The 22,612-nt window shown below is 34.9% G+C and overlaps 1 protein-coding gene across 2 annotated transcripts in view; it reads right to left on the bottom strand.

The window, feature by feature from the left end:
- Nucleotides 1–22,612, bottom strand: part of EPHA3 (EPH receptor A3) — a 518,078-nt gene that overhangs the window by 24,047 nt on the left and 471,419 nt on the right. For both annotated transcript variants that reach the window (XM_006894137.1, XM_006894138.1), the window contains exons 14-15: nt 9,010–9,159; nt 7,238–7,431 (exon numbers count right to left, since the gene is read on the bottom strand). In XM_006894137.1, the coding sequence (XP_006894199.1) occupies nt 7,238–7,431; nt 9,010–9,159 (344 nt within the window). The remainder of the gene's footprint in view (nt 1–7,237; nt 7,432–9,009; nt 9,160–22,612) is intronic.

Genomic DNA, 22,612 nt, shown 5'->3' with positions numbered 1-22,612 from the left:
AAATATTAATCTTTTCCAGTCAGTTGGCCAAGTGGTTGTTCTCCAGATTTCTTGGCACAACTTGTTCATAGTTGTTTCATTGTTTAAAAAAAAGTCATTGCTAGATCCATCTTGAAGTACCCATGTGTATACATGTTCTTTATTCCTTTAAAGGTGGCAGTAGGAGACAAATGAGAGCCATGGCTATGCCATGATGTTTACAAACGGTTCATATGCACGTGAAAGTTCGATAATGAATGAGGATATTCAAAGAATAAATGATGGCTTTGAATTTTGGTATCGATGAAGAATACTGAATACCCCATAAAATTTCAAAAGAACAAAGAAATCTGCCTTAGAGGAATTACAATCAGGGGGCTACTTAGAAGCAAGGATGGTGAAATTGTCTCATGCACTTTGAGCATATTATCAAGAGATGAAAGTCGTTTGATAAAGGCTTCACTCTGGGAGGGGTCGAGGTAAGAGGATGAGAGACAGTGAAAAATGAGGAAGAAACTCAAGGGAATGATTTATCACAGTGACTACAACAATTATCTTGAGTATCACCATCATTATATTACAGGGAAAAATTGTAATGCATTGTTGTTTTGAATCGCAGTGGAATCGAGGACATCTAACATCAAACTTATGTTCTGGTGGCAGAGGCCTAATAAACTTAACTGTTAATTCAAAGTATACACCTCTCTAATGTTCAAATCAGTCAGTGGCTCTGAGGAAGAAAGATAGACAGTTTTCTTCAATTGTAATTTACAGCCTTGCAAGCCCAATTAAGGATCACTGTGACTCAGAACTTATTTGACAAGAGTGAATTTAACCATGAGCCTGCTAATTATGTTGTATAATTATTTTTCTAAAATTTTCAAGAGTGCTATTTTCTCATGTTGCTGTTGTTGTTTTGTGCCATTGAGTTGCCTGCGACCCACAGTGACCCTACAAAGAGCAGCTCTGAAGTCTGCTGTGTCATGAGCCAGTCTCCCTCCTTCTGACACTCCAACCCCCACTGTCCCAGTTACTGTATCAATCCATCTTTCCGGGGTCTTTCTCTCCTGCACTGTTCCTCCAACCCTTCTGAGCATGATGCCCTTCTCCAAGGATTGGTCCCTCCTGATCATATGCCCAAGGTATGTAGGACAGAGCCTCAAAATCCTAGCCCCCTAGGAAAAACTTGGTTTCACCCTCTCCAAGACATATCTATCTGTTTTCTTGGTGGTCCATGGTATGTTCAAGACTCTCTCCAGCACCACAGTTCAAAGGCATCAATTCTTCTTCTGTCATCCTTAGTCATTGTACATCTCTTTGATGCATAACAAATAATAGTGAAGACTATGGCCTGAGTCCAACACACCTTAGTCTCTAGACTGACATCATTACTCTTTAGCTTTCTGTAGTTTCTTAACTGTAGATTTTCCTAATGCAATTTGTCTATGGATTTCCTAACTGTGGGTGCCAAGAGTGTTGACTGTGGAACCAAGCAAGCCTGAAATCATTTACAACCTCATTCTCTTCTCCATCCATCATGGTGCTGCCAGTCAAATGCATTAAATAAAAGTCTTAATATTTTACATTAACATAACTTTCATATATTTCCTAAAATGAAATATTTACTTCAAATAAAAAATATTTTGTTAAGCATTAAAGAATAGATATTAGGAAAAATAGTATATCATATTTCAGTAAGAATGGCAAACATAAAATAACAAAATACACTAAAATTAGAATCATAGGATATATCTGTTGTTATGACAATTTTGTCTCATAAAATTTGGACTAAATATTCCTTGATAATATTGCATGAGTCATTTGAAATGTATTTTTAATTATGGAAAGTTGGTTTTGGGCCTTTTGTGTGATGGGTTTCTTTCCATGATTATTAAATAAAAGATCAAAGAAAATGTCTCTAGAGTACAATATATGGACTATATTGCTTAAGAGAGATAAAGTTTTTAATATTATGGATGTTGGTAGATTTCCCCAGGAGTTATATCATATCTTATTGTAAAGTTGAAGGTAGAGAGTCATGCTTGTGGGATAAATTATGGGAAAGTTTATTTGAGATCTATCAGTTGATATTTGTGATCCCTAAAAATAATCATTGACTCTTACAGACTTCTATTAAAACTTTGCTTCAGTTTATCTTGATTGCTCCTATTAAATATAACATAAAAACTTAATCACACATGATTAAAATATTCATTTTTTTAATTATTATTGTTAATTTTAATGAACATTTACAGAGATTTTGAATTTCCATTCATTCATTGTTGCACATTTCTCCCCACCTCCACCCCCAGTTTGCTCTTCTCATTGAAAAGTAAAAGAAACATTCCTTCATTGGTATAGAATCCCCGCACAAACCCCCATCCCACCCCGAGTACACTCCACTCTGTAACCTTCATTCTTTTATAAAAGTAGAACATATTCTGGGAGATCTGGTGGCCTAGTGGAAAGAAACTGCACTGCAATCGCAGAGATGTGTGGTTCGAATCCACCAGATACTCTGCTGGAGAAGGAAGGGCAATCTCCTCCCGTACCAGTCAGATCTGATTTGACAGTACACACACACACAGAAATAATAAAATAATTTTTTTTAAAAATAGATCATATTCTGTATTGTTATGCATATTAATTAGCAAATACTCTAGCAAACTGAAAGTCAGAAATTATTAGTAAAAATGCAAATATGCAAAAATGGTAGAGATAAGTCCTTTCAATAATGTCTTCTATACTTTTAACATATAAGCCATACTATGAAGATGGAAGGATCACAGAAAGTATCAGAAAGAACTGGCTTACACAGAAGAATTTCATGAAATAGCATACAACCAAGAGGCAATGGAAAGAGAAAGTTCAAACCACTCTGACGGAACAGGAAAAAAATAGAGCCCAAGGAACTGATTGAATACCAGTTGACACATTCAAACAAAAAGATGCAGCTGTGGAAGTGCTCATTAGGTTGTACCCAGAAAAATGGAGGACAACCATCTGACTGGGAAAAAAAAATCCATATTTATTCCCATTTCAAAAAATGGTAATTTGACAGAGTGTGGACATTATCAAGGGATATCACTAATACCATATACAAGCAAAATCCTGCTGAAGATATCCAGAAACAGAGAACTACCAGTAATACAAGCTGAGTTTAGAAGAGGCCATGGCACTAGGTACATCATTGCATGTCAGATAGTTATTAACTGAAAGTAGAGAGAATCAGAGAAATATCTATCTGTGTTTCAATGATTATGCAAAGACAATTGACTATGTGGATCATAAAAAAATGTGGCTAAATCTGAGGAGAATGGAAATCTCAGAACATCTAAATATACTCATGCAATACTAGGTCCAGGAGGTAGTCATCAGAACAAAACAATACTGCATGGTTCAAAATCAGAAAAGGAGTGCATCAGGGATGCATTCTGTCTTTATAACTTTTCAGCCTATATGTGGAACAGATCATCTGGGAGGCTAGACTTTATGAGGAGGAATGTGTCATCAGGATTAGAGGAAGGCTAATCAACAATCTGCATTATGCAGAAGACATCACTTTGCTTGCTGAAATTGAGTAGGGCCTGAAGTTGCTTTAGAGGGTCAAGGGCTGAATCTGAAACATGGATTTAAGTTCAACATCAAGGAAATGAAGATTCTCACCACTGGACCAATTGGCGGTATAATGATACATGGAGAAGAGATTGAGATTGTTAAAAGCTTCACTTTACTTAGTTCCACAATCAGCACTCTTGGCATGAACAGTCAGGAAATCAAAAGACCAACTAAACTAGGCAAATCTGCTATTAGGGACGTCTCCAAACTGTTAAAGAGCAATGATGTCAGTCTAGATCAGATGCACCTGATCCAGGCCGTGGTCTTCAAAATTATGTGTTAGGCATCAGAAAGCTGGACAATGACCAGAGAGGAATTGATGCCTTTGAGTTGTGGTGTAAGAAAGAGTATTGAACATACCATGGACTGTAAAGAGAACTAACAATTCTTTCATGGAGACAGTGAAACCAAGTTGTTCCTTGGAGGCAAGGATTTTGAGGCTCTGTTTCACATACTTTGGGCATGTTGCCAAGGGGGAAAAGGCCTTGGAAAAGGACATCATGCATGGATGGGTGGAGGAACAGTATAGGAGAGGAAGACTCCAGATGAATTGACACTGTAATTGCGGTAATGGAGTAAGGTATGCCAGAGGCAGTGAGATTGGCCCAGAACAGAGCAGGGTTCAGAGCTATTGTGCACAGGGTCACTATGAGTGGCATATAACAATATGCATATTTAAGCTTATAGTTAACACTGCGGATTTATGTGCACCCTAAATGTAGTCCTTTGCCTACAGCTTTGTAATTTGTCTTAATTTAGGAATGTCTAAACTCTTCATGATCCAAAATATATTTGTCTTTCTTGGCTTGCAGTCGTGTTGTTGTTAGGGGCCGTGAAATAGAGTATGACTCATAGCGCCCTATGAACATCAGATCTGAACCTTGTCCAACCCTGCGCCATTCTCATACTTGCTGACACACTAGAGCCCATTGCCACAGTTAAACTGTCACTCCACCTGCGTGTTACTCCACCTTTCCTTTGCTGACCCTCTGCCTTTTCAAGCATGAATATATTGATTTACAGTAATGGACACTATTTGTAATATGCATTTTATACACACACATGTATTTCCACCCACAAAATGAGATGCACCTAATTCAAATGTTAATATTTTATAATACAAGTTCTATGTTCACGGCCATCAGCTGCTCTGCTCTCCTTGTGCATTTAATTGACCCTGAAAAACTCCCAAAGGGTCAACTATGGGTCACTTCCGACTCTACGGTAAACAACAACATGTGTAACTGTCAATATATGTATTTATACTAATAAGCAATTGATTATAAAATATAGATGATAATTAATTTTATTTTCCAAAACAGTAGTTATATATTGTGGGAACAGGAAGGGCAATTTCCTCCCTTGCCTCAGAAAACCCACTGTAGTGTCAACTATGGGTCAGTTCCAACTCAATGATACACAACAAGAACAACAGTTATATATTAAGAAGTCAAAATTAATAGATACATTTCTAAAAGTCATTTCTACTCTAAAGATATATAAATATTATAACTTGCAAACATTTCTATATACAAATTTTATGTCTGTAATTCTAAGAAATGAACATATTGTAAAAAAGAATCCTCTTTAAATATGACTCAAAAATGTACTTAAATGAATCATTTAAATGTACAGTTAGGTAGATATATTCTTCCATCTGCTCTCTCACACATACACACATATAAACACACTGAAACAGTCACTCACCGATATTAAAGCAGACAATGTAAGGTGGAAATCAAACACTTTTTCATGCTTTTAAGTATCAGTTATAATTACTAATGCTTTCTAAGCAAAGAAAAAAAAACACAGGGAATAGTAGTGTTAGTGGAAACAAGATTACTAAAAACAAGTTTTTATGAAAAGACGTCCAGAAGTATGAAATGCTTACGAGTCATGGCTAAGAATACTCTCATGCACTGCTATAGATATCATTGTCTCATCCACTAATCTTTGAGTCATTGGATGAATAGTTACAAAGCTAAACATTTTAAAATGTCTAAACTCCTTTTCTTATCAGGAAGATTGTTTTTGAAAGCATGAAATATTTACTAGATAATATAAATTTGACAAAAATAATCTTAAAACCCTGTTACAACATACAGTCATTCACTATTAACCACTCAATTCCCCTTCATAGCTGACTCTCTATCAGGTTACAGAAGCAGTAAATTGTTGTTTCAATAGCCTAATGAAGGCTGAAATTACCCACATTTCTCCCTTAGAGCTGCTGGCGAATTCAAACCACCAAAGAAGAACAGCCTTCTGGTTAACTGAGCAACTTTTGAAGGCCATGCCTCCTGAGGCCTTTATAACAATATAAACATTAAAAACCTAATAAAACTGTGATAAGAGGTTGTGATTCCAATCCAAAGGCACTCAATCTGAGTCCATCAGTTGCTGCATGGGAAAAAGATGACCACTCTCCTCCTGTGTGATTTTATAGCCTCTGAAAACCTGTTGAAGGGTCAAGTATGTGTGACTTGTTGGTGGCTCAAAACAGCAGCAACAACAACAGGTATTCAATAAGAGAGAATATAAATTATTAAACAATACAACTCTGCCATAAATTTCTCTGAGAAACACCAAATATATTAATACTTATTCTCATAAGGACTTGGTCAAAATTGACTTCTCCTTCCCCATTTCTTCCATTGCTTTTTGTAGGTGTACCTGTCACTAACATTCTTCAAAACAGTGGAGAGGACTTACAGATTTTCAATTAAAGGTAAGAGAAGTAAAGTTTAAGGAACTTTTGCATTCCGCATCACACCATAGTTATTAAGTGATAATTTTTGTGATAGTATTGAGATAGACCTTATTTTACCCTTGAAATGTCTGTGAGTAATTGATACGCAATACAATTATTTGTTCAATTAAGTGGGAAAAATTGTATTGTGTTAGCACAATGTTTTAGCAAGGCTATTGTTTGAATGTTTACTTCAAATGGAAAATAAATTGGGATGTTACACCTTCACTGGAACTCTTACTACTCCCAGAATTTCTTTTATGTTTTTTAAAAAAATAATGGATTGTAAAAGAAAAGAGACAGACTCAAGAGTGGAAGACCCTCAATGATATGGATTGATTCAGTGATTGGGGTAATGAGAAGAGGTGTGGGTTTAGGGTTCTTGTACATAGGGTAGCTATGAGTTGCTAGGGACTTGACAGCACATAACAACAACAAGAAGCAAAGAAAAGGAACATTACTATATGATCAAGGATCATATTTTACCAGGCATTCCTCTACAGAAAATAGTGAGGTAGTTACTTCACCCCCCCAAAAAAAAAATGTACAGGCTCAGAGCTCTGATAGACAGTTGTCAAGAGTCAGAATCAACTGGACAACAGTAGATCTGTGTTTGATCATTTGTTTTGTGTTATGCAATCAAGGGGTAGCATCACATCTAGTCAGGATAAATGTAAAAACACTCTCCGAAATGAATCAATACCATTAAATTGCATGAGAGTTTCTCCTGGGAGGGAAAACAAATAAACAAATGATAGATCTATCTGTCCAGTCTTGAGGAAAACAAATTCAAAGATAGAATGAAGGAGTGAAAGAATCAAGATTAACACTTTACAGAAAGCAAATATATTCATTTCAAAGTGAGAACAGGATGCAAAATTAATATGTCACCTTGCAGCCGCACTGGTGATGATCTTCAGACTGCTAGGGTTCCGGATAAGCTTGTCCAGAATGCTGACAATCTGTTCAAACTTAGGCCTGTTGTTTCTGTCTTTCTGCCAGCAGTCCAGCATCAGCTGATACAAGGCAGCTGGGCAATCCATAGGAGGTGGCAGTCGGTAGCCCTCATCCACAGCTTTAATTACCTTTATAAGAAGCAAAGTTTTGAGAACTTAGTAGGTAAGATGTGTTTTACTTTTTTGGTGGACAGGTCACATTAACATAATTGCTTTAAAGACTTAATATTAAAAGCAAGTTCTCATTCCAATTTCACCAGAGAATAACAACTTCTCAAATGAATATTATGTGTTGAAAATGTACTATAAAGGAGATAAATTGAAAAAATTCATAGGAAAGACTAATTTATAAAGATATTTCTAGATTAAAAATAAAAAGGAATGTTCAGTAATATAAGGAATTCAACGATTTATGAAAAAGGTTTATGTAGTTGTACAGAGGTTTGTAAAAACAATGTTATTAAACATAGAGTGAGTACATAAGTTTTCATTACATAATAATTCAAATAGTACTTTCTGAATCATAGCAATTTCCTTTGCTAGAATCCTGGTTCCCTCAGCTATAAATCTTATTTGGAAGAGACTGCTCATCTTTCTCCTACGGAGATTTTGATGATTTGCACTGTCAGCCTTTCAGGCAGAAGCAAAATATGGCCTATTAGTTAATTACTATTTTTAAATAATATAAAATAGTGATTATAAAACTCTCATGCACATCAGAATCACATGGAAGGCTTGATCACGACAATTTCATTTCCAAATTTGGTAGGCCTACAAGTCTGGAACAAGATTTGAGAATTTGTCTTCTATAACATTCCCAGGGCATGTTAAAGCCATTGAGTCAGGGAACAAACTCTGTTATAGACACTGGAATATATCAAGGTTGAGAGGTGAGGTTTAATCTCCAGCATTGTTAATGAGTTTATTTACAGAAGGATAAAGATCATTTTAAATCCCAATAAACTTAAAGAAGTTGTGCATATTGGAGATCAGAAATGGATGAAAGAACTTCAGCTTTTCTTTTTAGTGCTTTTGGGAGCAGGTTTAGTTTCTCTGCTTGCATTAAAAAAAGTTAGAGTGCTAACTGCACATGACAACAGTGTTCCTTTAGTAGGTAAGAATTAGCAAAACATACGCACAAAGATTCTTTTGAAAACTCTTATCAGAGTTACAATAGAAAATTAGAAAGTTAAATATTATACTTCTCCATCAAAAGTAATGCATTTATATAGCCAAATTAATGTTCAAGTTTAACACATTAAGAACAACAACATTATACCTCCTTTTTTTTTTTTTAGTTTAAGGAATAATATACCTAAGTAAGCAAAATAGAGGCATAATGCATGGATGGACACACAGAAATTATTTTGCACCAAAAATATTTCAAACACTCCCTGGTACCTATTAATGATCTTTGCCACTTACATCAGTGCATTGTCATTAAAAACTATCTCATTTTTACAAGATTCCTAAACCTCTATTTGAGTTAAAAAAGTAAAGCTATATTTAGAAAAAAAACAAAAAAAAACCACCACAAACAAAAGCTCAGTTAATATCCTTACTGGAAAGAGTTTCATCTTTTAAAGTCACATTTTATTTTAAGTTCACAAACTAGGACTTACAATAAACTGGGTTTATTATTATCCCCTTCCTTGCACAGTGTGAAATTTATTTTGAACCCAAAATTCATCATCTATAAATACTTACATCTTGATTGGACATCTCCCAGTATGGTCTCTCTCCATAGGACATCACCTCCCAAAGAACAATCCCATAACTCCAGACGTCGCTGGCTGATGTGAATTTGCGGTAGGCTATAGCTTCTGGTGATGTCCACCGAATTGGAATCTTACCTCCCTTTGAATATAAAATCACATGTAGATACATGAGAATCCAGAAGGCTTATAATATATATTGTTGCTGTAAAGTGCTGCTGAGTCGCAGGTGACTCATAGCGACCCTATGAAGGAGAGTCCTCAACGCTTGGGTGTCTCTCATCCTCTCTCCAGGTTCATAAGGTTTCCAGAGGCAAGCTATTACAGAAGTGGATGCCACTCCTCCTTATAATATATATATTAACCTAGAAATCTGTCAAATCCTACTGGTTCATGAGTTTCCATTTAATTATTTTAATGTTCTTCTATTTTAAATACCACTTAGAAAATATTAGTATTATACTATTTACAGTACTATTTACTTTCAAGAATTTGGAAGAATTTTGAAATCAGGAAAAAAAATTAAAATGACTATATAGTAGACTTTAAAAAAAGATGATCCAACAGAATGAAACAGTGAAAACTTTTGAACAATATATTAATAAGACATGCAAGCAAAATACTGACGAAGATCATTCAAAAATGGCCAAAAGAGCACATAGATAGGGAACTGCCAGAAGTTCAAACAGGATTTAGAAGAGACCATGGTACAAAGGATATCATTGCTGATGTCAGATGTATCCTGGTTGAAAGTAAAGAACACAGAAGAATGTCTATTTATGCTTTACGTACTTTGCAAAGGCTATGTGGGTCATAACAAGTTATGGCTAACATTAAGAATGGAATCCCAGAACTCTTGATTGCTCAAGAAAAACCTGAACCTAGATCAAAAGGCTATTGTACAAACAGAGCAAGCAAACGCTAAGTGGTTTAAAATCAAGAAGCGGGTGCATCAGTGTTGTACTCTCCACACTTATTCAATCTGAATGCTGAGCAAATTGTTCAAGTAACTGGACTTTTTGAAGAAGAATATGGTGATTCCTTGGAAATGGCCATTTTCCCGCCCTTGGATTAGTGGACGGTTCCCAAAGGAGAGGATAATTGTCAATGAAATGGATTGACATAGTGACTACAGCAATGAACTGAAATATGTCAGAAATTATGAGGGTGGCACTAGACTCAATTTGAAAACACCTAAAAACAACAGCAATGTCTTAAGCTACATCTATGTTATAGTACTTATCGAGACTTCATTTCTCTTATTGACTGAGTGGCACCTGTATATACTACATTTTGTTTACCTCTTTACTGTTAGGCACCTTTGGATCATTTAAACAGGACTACAATAAACATTCATGTGCATTTATCTGTTTGAGATCTCTGCAACTTAGGAGTGGAATTGCTAGCTCAGAGAGCCTCAGCTCAGTATCAGTGGGTTTGGTGTTAGTTTGTTTAATGGTTTTATTTTTTCTGTAGTTTTTATCATTGTCCACACTGTTTTCAATGATAGTTGTACAAACAATAATGGATAAAGGTCAAACTTCCCAATATTAAAAGTTAAGTCTTTTCAACTTTCTGTTCTACCTTTTGATTAATTGTGTAGAGCCAAAGAAAGGTATTAAACTTTTAAATGACCATCAAAAGAACAATATTGTTCATTGCCTCTACAAAGAGAAATAGAAGAGTCAGCAATAGAAGGAGGATATGGAATATATGAATAAACATCAGTATGACCAAATGTCTCCTCTGTCATGAGACCAGAATATTTGGATGGGCTTAGCTTCCAATATTGAATATTTTTAACATTGCTTCTATAGAAAATTTCCAATTAAAAGGAAGAGCATGTAAAACATAATTTCAAAAGATGTCTTCACACTGGTACTAAAAACGTACAATAACTTTATGAACTTTGTATTTAAACCAATATACAATATTTTTTTAAAGATGTCTTAAATCTACTTGTGTTGAAAAAATGATATATTTATGCATAAAACTATATATATTACTATTTTTTAAAAAATACACAGAAATCCTGGAGTTGTAGAGGCTGTTCTCTTTTAAAATATGTATAGATAGAATAAGAATGCCAATGGATACATTCATGAAAGTTCAGATAGGAAGTTAAAGGGATAATCTATTTATTTTAATGAAGAAGAAAACAGAGGATAAGAGTGAGAACTGTCATAAGATCCAAGAATATAGTCAGTGTTTCTGAATTGTACATGTATAAATTTGAACTAGTGTTTTTGCTGTGTATATAATCAATAACAACAAGATCAATAAATAAACTTAAAGAAAGACTAAAATATAGACTAGTTTAATGACATAAATTACAGCATATTCTTTAGTCATCTGCAACAATATAACCTAAAGTAGATAGGTATCTCTCAAACATTAATTGAATGTGATAACTCAAATCAACTTTTACCTATTTAATTTAGATTAATATTTGGTTGATCAAATTAGTTAATTAATTAATTAATCTGATCAGTTCAAAGTGCAAATATATGGGGGGAATTCATATTTCAGCATGCAATTTGTGTTTTTGTGTATTTTTTGATATATAAACCCTAAGTAGCATGCCTGTGAAAACTCTGTTAACTTTGATAAATGGCGATGGTGGTGGAAAGACTTCAGGCCGTTTGTTCATGGGGTTGCTGTGAGTGCTCAACTCAATGGCAATCAACAACAATAAACCCTAATCAATTGTTATGATTAACTTATTTCTCATTCCTTAAAAAATTATTAATGTACTAGGAACAAGGCAGTGAACTAGATAGAAAAACTACCATCTAAGAACTTACAGTACACAGAAGAACATTGTTTTTATGAGTTCTAAGAGATAAAGTTATACAAGTGTTCAGGGGTTTCATTCATATGGTCACTATGAGTCGCCTATGACTCAATGGCACTTACCAACAACAAGAGATAAAAAAGGCATAACTACAATAAAATTTGCTCTCTGCTCAATAAATAAGCTCAGTTGAGAGGTCTTGACTGCCAACTGTTTGGGAAGTAGCATATGAGTCACTATGAGTAAGAAAAATATAAATAATATATAGTTCTTTCTGTTTAGAAAATGTCAAACAGACTGGAAAGATAATTAGTTGCTGTGAACAAAAAAATATGGAAAGAAATAAGTATCTAGTTCATTGTTATATTGAACTATACAGTGGATAGATAGTTTATAAATACATATTGCAATATATTTGAATGTTCATCTTTTGTCTTATTAAAAGGCAGATTTTGGTTCACTGGTCCAGAAGATAGCTAAAGTCTGCATTTCCAGCAAGCTCCCAGTGTGATTAGTCCTGTTGATCAGGTCCCCTTCATTGGATAGCCAGGTGAAAGTAGAGGCCACTAGGGTAGTAGAACATTGAACTGTCTCACTTGAGAGACTGTGGAAAATTCCATAACAACATTGATAAATCACTCTTTGATACAACAAAAGGAAAGATTTGAACATTACAAAGAATTAAATAGTGAATTCCATATCTTTACAAAAATGTATTGACAGTCAATGATTCTTGTTCTTCTTTATTATACTGAGCTTTTCTATGGTTTCATTTCACAGATATAGTCAGTTTGATTTCTGTGTATTCTGAATGGAGATGTACAAATGTATAGGACTTATTAATCTTAGGAAAATAAAGCCTTTCTAATTAGTAAATCTCTTACCACATTCTATTATGTCATTCCTGGAACTGTTTCTATCACCAGCACCGTATTTTCCAACTACTGATCCTTTTTTAAAGGAGTGGTAGGGGCATAGTCTATAGGGAATTGTAATTCTCATTCAAAGGATAGACTTTTTTGGTGCTTTGAGCCTACCACTGGGTCCATAAAAAGATGAGCACTATCCTCCCGGGTGATTTACAATCTAGGATATATAGGACCAACTCTGAGTTAATTCTGACTCAATGGAGATGAGTGGTGTTTTTGAATGCTTCTTTTCTTTACAATTTTCAATTTCAGAAATTATCAATGCATCCTCATTGCATATTTGACTTGTTTTAAACTATGTTGTTGTTAGGTGCCATCTAGTAGAGTATGACACATAGTGACCCTATGAACAAAAGATCTGAAGCCTGTCCTATCCTGTCTTCTGTCATCCTCATACTTCCTAACACAGTAGAATTTACTATGGCAGTCACCATATCAATCCACCTGGTCTAATGCCTACCACTCCTTTGCTAACCCTCCACCTTTGGGAGCATCATGTTGCTCTCCAAGGAACAGCCTCTCCTAATAGCATACCAAACTACGTGACAAAAAGCTTTATTATCTTCATCTCTGAAGAACACGCTAGCTGCACTCTCTCCAAGACATATTTGTTTGCTCTTTTGGTAGTCCATGGGATGTTCAGTATGCTTCTCCAACATCACAGCTCAACAGCATCAATTCTTCAGTCAGCCTTAGTCATTGTCCAGCTCTTAGAAGCATAGCAAGAAATCAGAAATACCAATGGCCTTAATCAGATGCACCTTAGTAAAAACCTCATGTCATTTATACTTGTCATTAGTAATTGATTTGTACATTTAAATTATTGTCATATCGACTGATGATCTTCACTGCAGGCATATGGATTTATCCTATCACTGACAGAATTGTATTTAAGGATAGATTATGAAATGTTCTTTGTGATTATGAATGTCATGTATCTTCAATGTATTATTCCTGGCATATGTGAAACCATAGGTCTTTCTTATTAAAAATGTCCAATATCAGTCCACTCAATCTCATTTATGCAAAGGGTATTGATCTTCATATCTTTTTTCATTTTTATAAACTTGGAATTTTCCAAGATATATACACTTCTTACAGTTCACATTTATAATATTAATGGATGTTTGCAGCTAACTTTTTCTCTCACTTTGATTGTGCCACATTAGCAAATGAAGAGATATCTTTACTTTGAGGAGACAACTTTTCTCCAGCCCTATTTGAGTATCTTCCTACCTGAGGGACTCATCGACCAGCATTATATCAGACAATGCTTCTCTAATATTCATAAGGTTTCAATAGATCGTTTATTTCAGAAGTAGATTGTCACATACTTCCTTCCTTATTTTTACTGAAACTTTTTCATTATGGGTGATTTTATCAGTACTTGAAATTCTGGTGGGATAACTTCAAACATCATAACAATATGCAAACCACCATAGTACTCGTGGCACTAGAGAAATGCCACCATAGCTGGCAGGCACTAGAAAAGTGGTAATACAGACCTAGAATACTGAGTTAGAAAGCTTGTACAGTGAAAGGTTAGAAGCCATGAGATCTTGGAAGGCCCTCCTATTTTCACTCATCAAACACTCATTCTCTCTCCTACTTACACTTTCTTTTTCCCAAAAAGAATTTCAAAGGTGTCTTTTACTTAGAGTTTTTATTTTGTGGGTCCACTAAAATTTCCAATATTGCCCTTTCCTCTGTCACAATATCCAATATAAAGTTAATAATGACATCATTTTTAACTTCTAAAATTAGTTTACACGTTTTTGCGAAGAACAAGTTTGAAATTTCAGGATTTAAGATTTTAAATACTATCCTGTTTATGCTAAAAACCTATTTTTACATGTGACATTTAACAAAATCAACTTGGTATTCTAAAATGGCATCACTGAGCCCATATTCTTGCCTTAAAATATTTAGAGAACACACAGATAGCAAACAAAGCTGGTCTCATGGGTATAAAGGAAAGAAAATATTTTATAAATTCAGTTAAAAATCTAATCTCTATTATTACACTTTCAAATACCCTTTCCCTTTTCCAGAAGCAAATTACTTGGTGTATAAAAATGGCACTGAGAAAATAAAGCTCTTTAGTACTCATAATTTAGTATGTATTTTAAAAATGTGACAAATATTTGTCAGTTTATCATGGTCCTTAGCTGGAATTGAAATACACTCCTTAGAAAAGATAAAAGGCTAATAGTAATGACAAATAAGACATCTATTCATGTATTCATTCATTTATATTTCAACCAGGAATAAGATAAAATAATTCAAAGCTGTTTCGTTTTAATAACTCCAACTTCACTTTCCAAAAAGAGAGTATTAGGCATATATAAATTGATTTTTTTAATAAATTAATTTTTTAAAACAAGAAACTGAGAGATATTTTAGTGTTGGTAGGAGAAAGCAACATTTATGTTTTAGTTTGGAAGAAAGAAGTTTTTTTCTGTTATCCTAGATATATACAAAAATGCCACTGGAGTGACCTGTGGGTGAAAATCATGCTAATCTCATCTATGAGACTTTCACTTTGTAAAATCACTTAATAATTTCTGTGGGTTTAGGTGTGATTACTGATTTCAGTTTGCAAATTTAAATGTCTCCTTAACTAATGTTGTATACCATTGAATCAGGAACCATTCATATCTGATCCTCTAGCGAATTTTCTGAGGCAGTAAATTGTATGGGAGTTGAGTGTCAACCTTTCCTGGGCAGAGCAGTTGGCATATTTGAACTAATGCTTTGGGCAGACAGTGTAATTTCTTATGACTCTACATACATTAAATTTAAAAAGTATGTATTCTAACAATACATTGACAGAGAACTACCAGAAATACAAGAGTGTATTTAGAAGAGGTTTTGTCACTAGAGAAATTATTGCCAATATCAAATGGATCTTGGCAGAAAGCAAAATGTATCAAAGGAATGTCTATCAGTGTTGGCTATCAAAGGCATTTGACTCTGTGGATTGCAATACATTGTGACTAACCTTGAGGAAAACACAAATCACAGAACACTTGATTGTGCTTATGTGAAACCTATACTTGGACCAGGAAGCAGTCATCAGAATACAGTAGGGAAACACTTCATGGTTCAAAATCAGAAAAGGAGTGCATTAGAGAAAGGAGTTTCCATAACTTTTCAATCTATATGCAGAACAGATCATACAAGAAGCAGTGCTTTTTGAGGAGGTATGTGGAATCAGAATTGGAGTTAGACTTATCAACAACCTACATTATGCAAATGACACAACCTTGCTTGTTGAAACAAAGAACCTGAAGCATTTGCGGCAGAAAATCAAGGACTGTAGTCTTCAATATGAATTGAAGCTCAACATCAAGAAGACAAAGATTGTCACCACTGGGTCAATTGGCAGCATCATGATAAAGAAGAGATTGAGGTTGTCAACAATTATAGCTTGTTCGACTCCAAAATCAACACTCTTAACAGGAAATCAAAAGACAAACTTCACTGGAAAAATATGCTGTCAGGGACCTCTCCAGAGTACTGACAAGCAATGATGTCTGTCTAGAGACCAAGGTGGGCCTAGTCCAGGCCATGGTCTTCACAATTACTTGTTATGGATTGGGACAGGACAGAGCAGGGTTTAGGGCTGTTGTACATAAGGGTAGCTTTGAGTTGCAAGTGACTCGATGGCACATTACAACAACAATAACAACAATAACAACCATTAAGTTAGAACTAACTCCTAGCTGTCCCTCCAGTGGATTTGCAGAGGCCGTGGATTGCATGGGATTTTTGTCCATTTTTTTGAATGTCTGTCTTTTTCCTGTGGAGCAGCTGGTGGATTCAAAACATGTGTCTTTTGCTGGTAGTGCAGCTTCTTACTACTAGGCTTCAAGAGTTCCTAGATTGTTGCAAAAGAGTTCTAATATGTTATGCAATGACAAAAATACAAAATAAAATGTCTTGGAAAAGGTATTTCAAGGGTGCTACTTAGAGGCAAATAAAAGGAAACTGCCTCACATACTGTTGGCATGCTGTTAAGAGGAGCCAGTCCATGGAAAAGAGAGGGTCAGTGAAGCAGGAATAGATTCCCAATGATATAGATAGACCCAGGGACTCTAATGGTGGACTTGAGTATGTTAGAGTACGTGATGATGCCCAGGATAGGATGCAGGGTTCACACCCATTGTGCATAGGGTTGCTCTGAGTGGTAGTTGATAGGGTACCACTTTACAACAACAACAAAGCCTAAAAAATGCTGGATAGATTATAAAGCTAAACTGAATAAACAAAATGTCATATGCTGGTAAATTTCAAAACTATGAATTCAGTAACTACTCATAGTTGCAGACTCAATTCCGTTTCATGAGTTTGTCTTGATAAATGCATGCCACTTTTTTGTCTTACAAGGTTGGCGGGGGCTTTTTGTTGTTGTTGTGTGTTTTGTTTTGGGGGTTTTTTTCTGTTTGATTGCTAGCAATTTTAAGTACCATACTTGACCATCCTGGTCACATATGAGCATTGACTAAACTCTAGAGTGTCCAGGCAAATTGGGCTATTCAATCTCCTGTGATTTTAAGAAAAAACTATCAATTTTTTTTTATCAGATGAAAGGACTGGTGATTAAAGCTTTTAGGAAAAGGATGAATGTTTACTCCAAGAGTAAATATGACCTACTGTTGCAAAAATATAAATGTCACTGACAAAGAGAGTTATAAGAGTTCTCTGAAGGCCCAGTTTGGTTTTGAAATGTCTGTGAAAGTAAAACCTGGGGTTTTTTATTTAGTCACACTTCTCAGTAATACTGCCTTTAAGTTGAGTTGCAGATTTGAGAAGCAACTAAACTAAATTGGACATACTAGTAACTGACTTCCTACATTCCTACAAGTAATTAATTGCCCAATTTATGCATATTTCTGCTCCAAATTGTGACCACAAAAATTCATCTTCCTCCTTCCTTAAAACCTCCACAAATTCAAGCACAAATTACATGAAGTATTTTCTTTTTCAGCTTCAGAAATTCTTTCCCCAGTTTAGAAGATGAAGGTTGATTTTTAAATTTAGATGCTTTCAAACAAATGATATACACACCCTTTATATTTACATTTGATAAAATAAATTGCTGTCAATAGTTAGCATATTTTTTCCTGTTGGATTAAGACAATTCAAATACAACTATTATCTCCAAAATGGAATCTTGAAGAAGTTTGTAATATTGGTTATTAAAATGCTACATTATTCAGAATATTATCAAGGAAAGCTACTTGCTATTAATGGATCAGATTATGAATTTGCATAATAGTAAAACATGTTTAAATAGAGGATTTAGTTGAGTTGCCTCTACATTTTTACATAATCTGCTCACCTATTTATGAATTTCAGAAAAGTTTTCAATTTCCAGGAGAGAGAAAACGATCAGCACATATGGAGTATAAAAGCTCAATTCAATGGGGACCACTAACCAAAAAATCAACTTTATATCTTCATAATACCAAATCTAATTCTCAAAGCACTAATGCATTATATAAATAGGACTGGAAATAAGAGTTACAGGAAAATATAGTTATTTGCTTCACTTGAACTCATTCTATTAATTTCCCCCCATTTTATTGATATTTTAATGAAAATTTACAAAACACATTAATTTTTATTCATTCATTGTTGCACATTTTCCTCCCTACCAGCCCAACTTCTCTTTTCTCTTTTAAAAGATTCTTCCAATGTTGCACAGTTTCCTCCTTCCTCATCTGTCCACTTTGCTACACATCTCTTATTCTGGCATGTTGTCATGCAAATAATACTGAATCATATACTTATTTTAGAAAGTTCTTTTCTTCATGTTTCAATGTGTTTATTATTTATCCCCCTTTTTCTTCATTTCTTCCCAACTCCCATGTCAGTTCCGTTTTATAACAGTAGCATTATGCAGAATTTGTCTTTTATGACTGATATTTCACTCAGCATAATATCCTCTAATGTTACCCATTTGTATAGTATTTTGTGAGCTCCTTGTTTTTCAGTGCTGTGTAGTATTTCATTGTATGAATATACCACAGCTTCTCTACCCATTTATTTGTTGATGGGGACTTGGGTTACATCCACCTCTTTGCTATTGTGAACAATGCAACAATAAACACGAGTGTGCATATATCTGTTTGGGTAGCAGTTTTGGTTTCCTTAGGGTTTATTCCCAGTAGTGAAATTGCTGGGTCCAATGGTATTTCTATTTCGAACTTTGTGAGAAAGTGCTCTACTGCCTTCCATAGTGGTTGTACCATTTTACAATCCCATCAACAATGAACATGGGTTCAGCTTCTCCACAAACTCACTAACAGTTGTTTTTTGCTCTGTTGACCTTTGCTATTGTTCCTGGGATGACATGATTTCACGCAGTTGTTTTGATTTGCATCTCTCTTAGAGCTAGAGATTGTGAACATTTCTTCATATGTTTGTTGGCCATCTGAATATCTTCTTTGGTGAAACATCTGTTCATATCCTGTGCCCATTTTGCTATTGGGTTGAGGTGTTGGAGTATTCTGTAAATTCTAGATATAACTCCCTTACCAGGTATATCATTACCAAATATTTTTTACCCAGTCTGTCGCTTTCCTTTATGCCCTGTTGGAGAACTTTATTGATGTAGATAGGGATTTGATTCTTAGAAGATCCAATTCATCCATTTTACTCTCCCCTGGTTGTAGGTTTTCCAGGATTCTTGGAAGAATGCTCATGTTGTGGATTAGGCCTTCTAAAGTTCTTCCAAGTTTTTCTCTAGTGAAGTGTATAGTCTGGTTTTAGTCCTAGTTCCTTGATCCACTTTGAGTTGATTTTTATGTATGGTGTGACATGTGGATCTTGCTTGAGTTTCCTACAGATAATTTTCCAATTTTTGTCAACACCATTTGTTAAAGAGGCTTTCATTTCCCCACTTAATTGATACAATCTCCTTGTCAAATATTAATTGACCATAGATAGTTGAGCTGATTTTGGGGTTCTCAATTCTATTCCATTTAACTATGTTTTTGTCACTGTACCAGTACCACTCTCTCTTGACCACCACAGCTGTGTAGTAGGATTTGAGATCAGGGAGTGAGATGCTTCCTACCTTGTTTCTCTTTTTCAAGAGTGCTTTACTTATTGGGGGTCTCTTTCCATTCCAGCTGAAATTGGAAATTGTCTTTTCCATCTCATGGAAGGATTGAATTGGTATTTGTATTGGGATTGAATCGAACCTGTAGATTGCTTCTGGTAGGATTTTAATTTTCACAATATCCAAGAGCATGGTATATTTTATTCTACTTCTCCAGGTCGGTTTATTTTTCTTGAAGTTATGTCATTTTCTTTGAATAGGTTGCTTGCTTTTCTAGTTAGATTTACTCCCAAGTATTTAATAATGTGATTAGCTTTTCTTATTGTTTTTCTTAGCTTCAGTTCTGTATTCTCTTTGTCACTGTAGAGAAATACAATTGATTTTATTTTTATGTTGGTCTTGTATCCTGCCACTTTGCTAAATTGGTCAACCATGTCCAGTAGTTTTCTTGTTGAGTCTTTAGGGTTTTATAAGTATACTATCATATCATCTGTACATAGAGATAATTTTACCTCCTCTTTGCCAATTTGAATACCTCTTATTTCCTTCACTTTTCTTATTGCTATCACTAAGACTTCCAATATAATATTGAAGAGGAGAGGTGATAGTGGGCATCCTGATCTCAAAGGGAATGACTTTACTCTCTCTCCACTGAGAGTGATATTGGCTCTTGGATTTGTGTGTGTGTGTGTGTGTGTGTGTGTGTGTGTGTGTATAAACATTTACAGAGATTTAGATTTACATTCATTGATTATTGCACTCTTCTCCCTGCCTACCCCCGCCGTGAGTTTGCTCTTCTCTTTGAGAAATAAAAGAAAAATTCCTTCATTGGTATACAATCACCACCCCCCTCCACAGTACACTGCACTATGTACCTTCAGTTGGGGTGAGACTGAGAAAAATTGCCTATATAGTTTTTATTATGTTGTGGAAATTGTCTTCTATTCCTAATTTGCTGGGGGTTTTAATTAGGAAAGGGTGTTGGATTTGGTCAAAGGCCTTTTCTGCATCAATTGAAACGATGGTTTTTCTTATATTGAGCAATTTTATTAATCTTAAGAATCAGGAACTTGGGTGTATGTGTTCAACACTTACCTTAATTATTTCATTAGAGACAAGCCTCTTAATCTCACTGGGCCACTATAGTATCATTCATTAACTGACTGGCGTGAAGGATATAAAATTTGAATCTCTGTTAAGTTTATTAATTCATAACACAGATATGGAATCTAGAGAATTTCAGAATCTTTAACTTTTCAAACTTTATCTTATACCTAATTCAATGTCTATGATTCAGTGTCGTTTGGCATTTAATTTCTTTGGATTCCTAGAGAAGCTCCTAACTTTTGTACTAAAGTGCTGTTTTACTTTGACATTGAATCTGGATTTATTTCTTCTAGAAAACGTAAAGGAAACATACAGAGTGATGCGAGGAAGGATATTGGGGACACGGTGGGAAAGGGCATGTAATTTTAAACTCTAATCCAGGATTATGTGGAGTAGGACAAAAAACATATTCACATTGTCTAGAAATAGCAGTTAGAGGAGGACTCATACAGTAAACGTGTTCTTAAAAGATCAGTCATTTAGTTTTCTAAATTTAATGAATTTAGAAAGTTCAAACAAGAAATTTGGCTGAAAGCCTGAATTTTTCCAGAGCTTAACTGAAGTTAATTCATTCAAAATTGGTTAGGAAGGTTTAAGACTTGATTTCTAAAGAAAAGAAATGTAATTGCTAAAATATCTGGACATTGAGGTATACTGTTTCATATCTGCCCCATTTTTTTCTCTCATTATACATACAAATCTTTCCCTGCTGATTTCAGAAATGCTTTACTGGCCTAAAGTTCACATTGCCTCTCTTTGAGCTCTGTCAAGTCATACTGTGTGACCAAAGACTTTGGAAAGCTTACCTAAGTAAATGCTAAGTAATCAAATGTTTAACCTAAGAGACCAATTTTGGCTTCTTGTGTTCAACATAGGACTATACATATAAATAATTTTTTCCAAGTTCTTCACATTTATCTATTGCCAGGGCCAGAACTTTGCTCACTGCAGAGAGTTGAAGACAACAGGGTGAACGGCAGCTCAAGACGACTTCCAGAATAACTAAATCTCAACTCATTGTCATTGAGTTAGAACTGTAAATCATGCAAGAACATGTTGCTCATTTCATTTTTCTCCTGTGGATAGCCACTGGTAGAGTGGAACAACCAAACAGGATGGTCTTTTGGTTAGCAATGCAACTCTTTACCATCTGTACCAACAGAATTCTCTCACAGAGAAATTTAGTGTTGTTTGTTGTTAAGTTCAATCAAGTCAGAACTAATTCACAACTGATCCTCCAGTGGATTTTCAGAGGCTGGAAATCCCCCGGTAAGGATTGTTTATCTTCTTCCACTAAAGCACCTTGTGTACACAAACTGCCTGCCTTTAGGTTGTCAGTGCAACCCTTTAATCTTAGGTCACCAAAAGGGAATTAACTGCTCTAAAATCCCTAATAGTTTTGGTGTGTTCCTCTTAGACAATCGTTCTAGTTGTTGATGATAACAAGAGATCATAGACAAAATGTCACTAGGTAATAAGAACATTTCTCTTTAGCTTTACACAGGTTTTTCCAATATTACATAAAACATACTGTAACTTTCTGAAATGCGTGACAATCATGACATTAAATCTAAATTATACTATGGAAATTCATGCCATGAAATACAACTAAATTACTTTTCATTCATGTTCAATATTGTTGTTGAGATGTTGTATGCCATTGAGTGACTTACAACTCATAGCGACCCTATGTACA

Source organism: Elephantulus edwardii, unplaced genomic scaffold (genome assembly GCF_000299155.1).
Source record: "Elephantulus edwardii isolate Elephantulus edwardi_28Jun2011 unplaced genomic scaffold, EleEdw1.0 scaffold00136, whole genome shotgun sequence".
Classification (NCBI taxonomy): Eukaryota; Metazoa; Chordata; class Mammalia; order Macroscelidea; family Macroscelididae; genus Elephantulus; species Elephantulus edwardii.
This window is presented reverse-complemented; position numbering and strand designations above follow the sequence as displayed.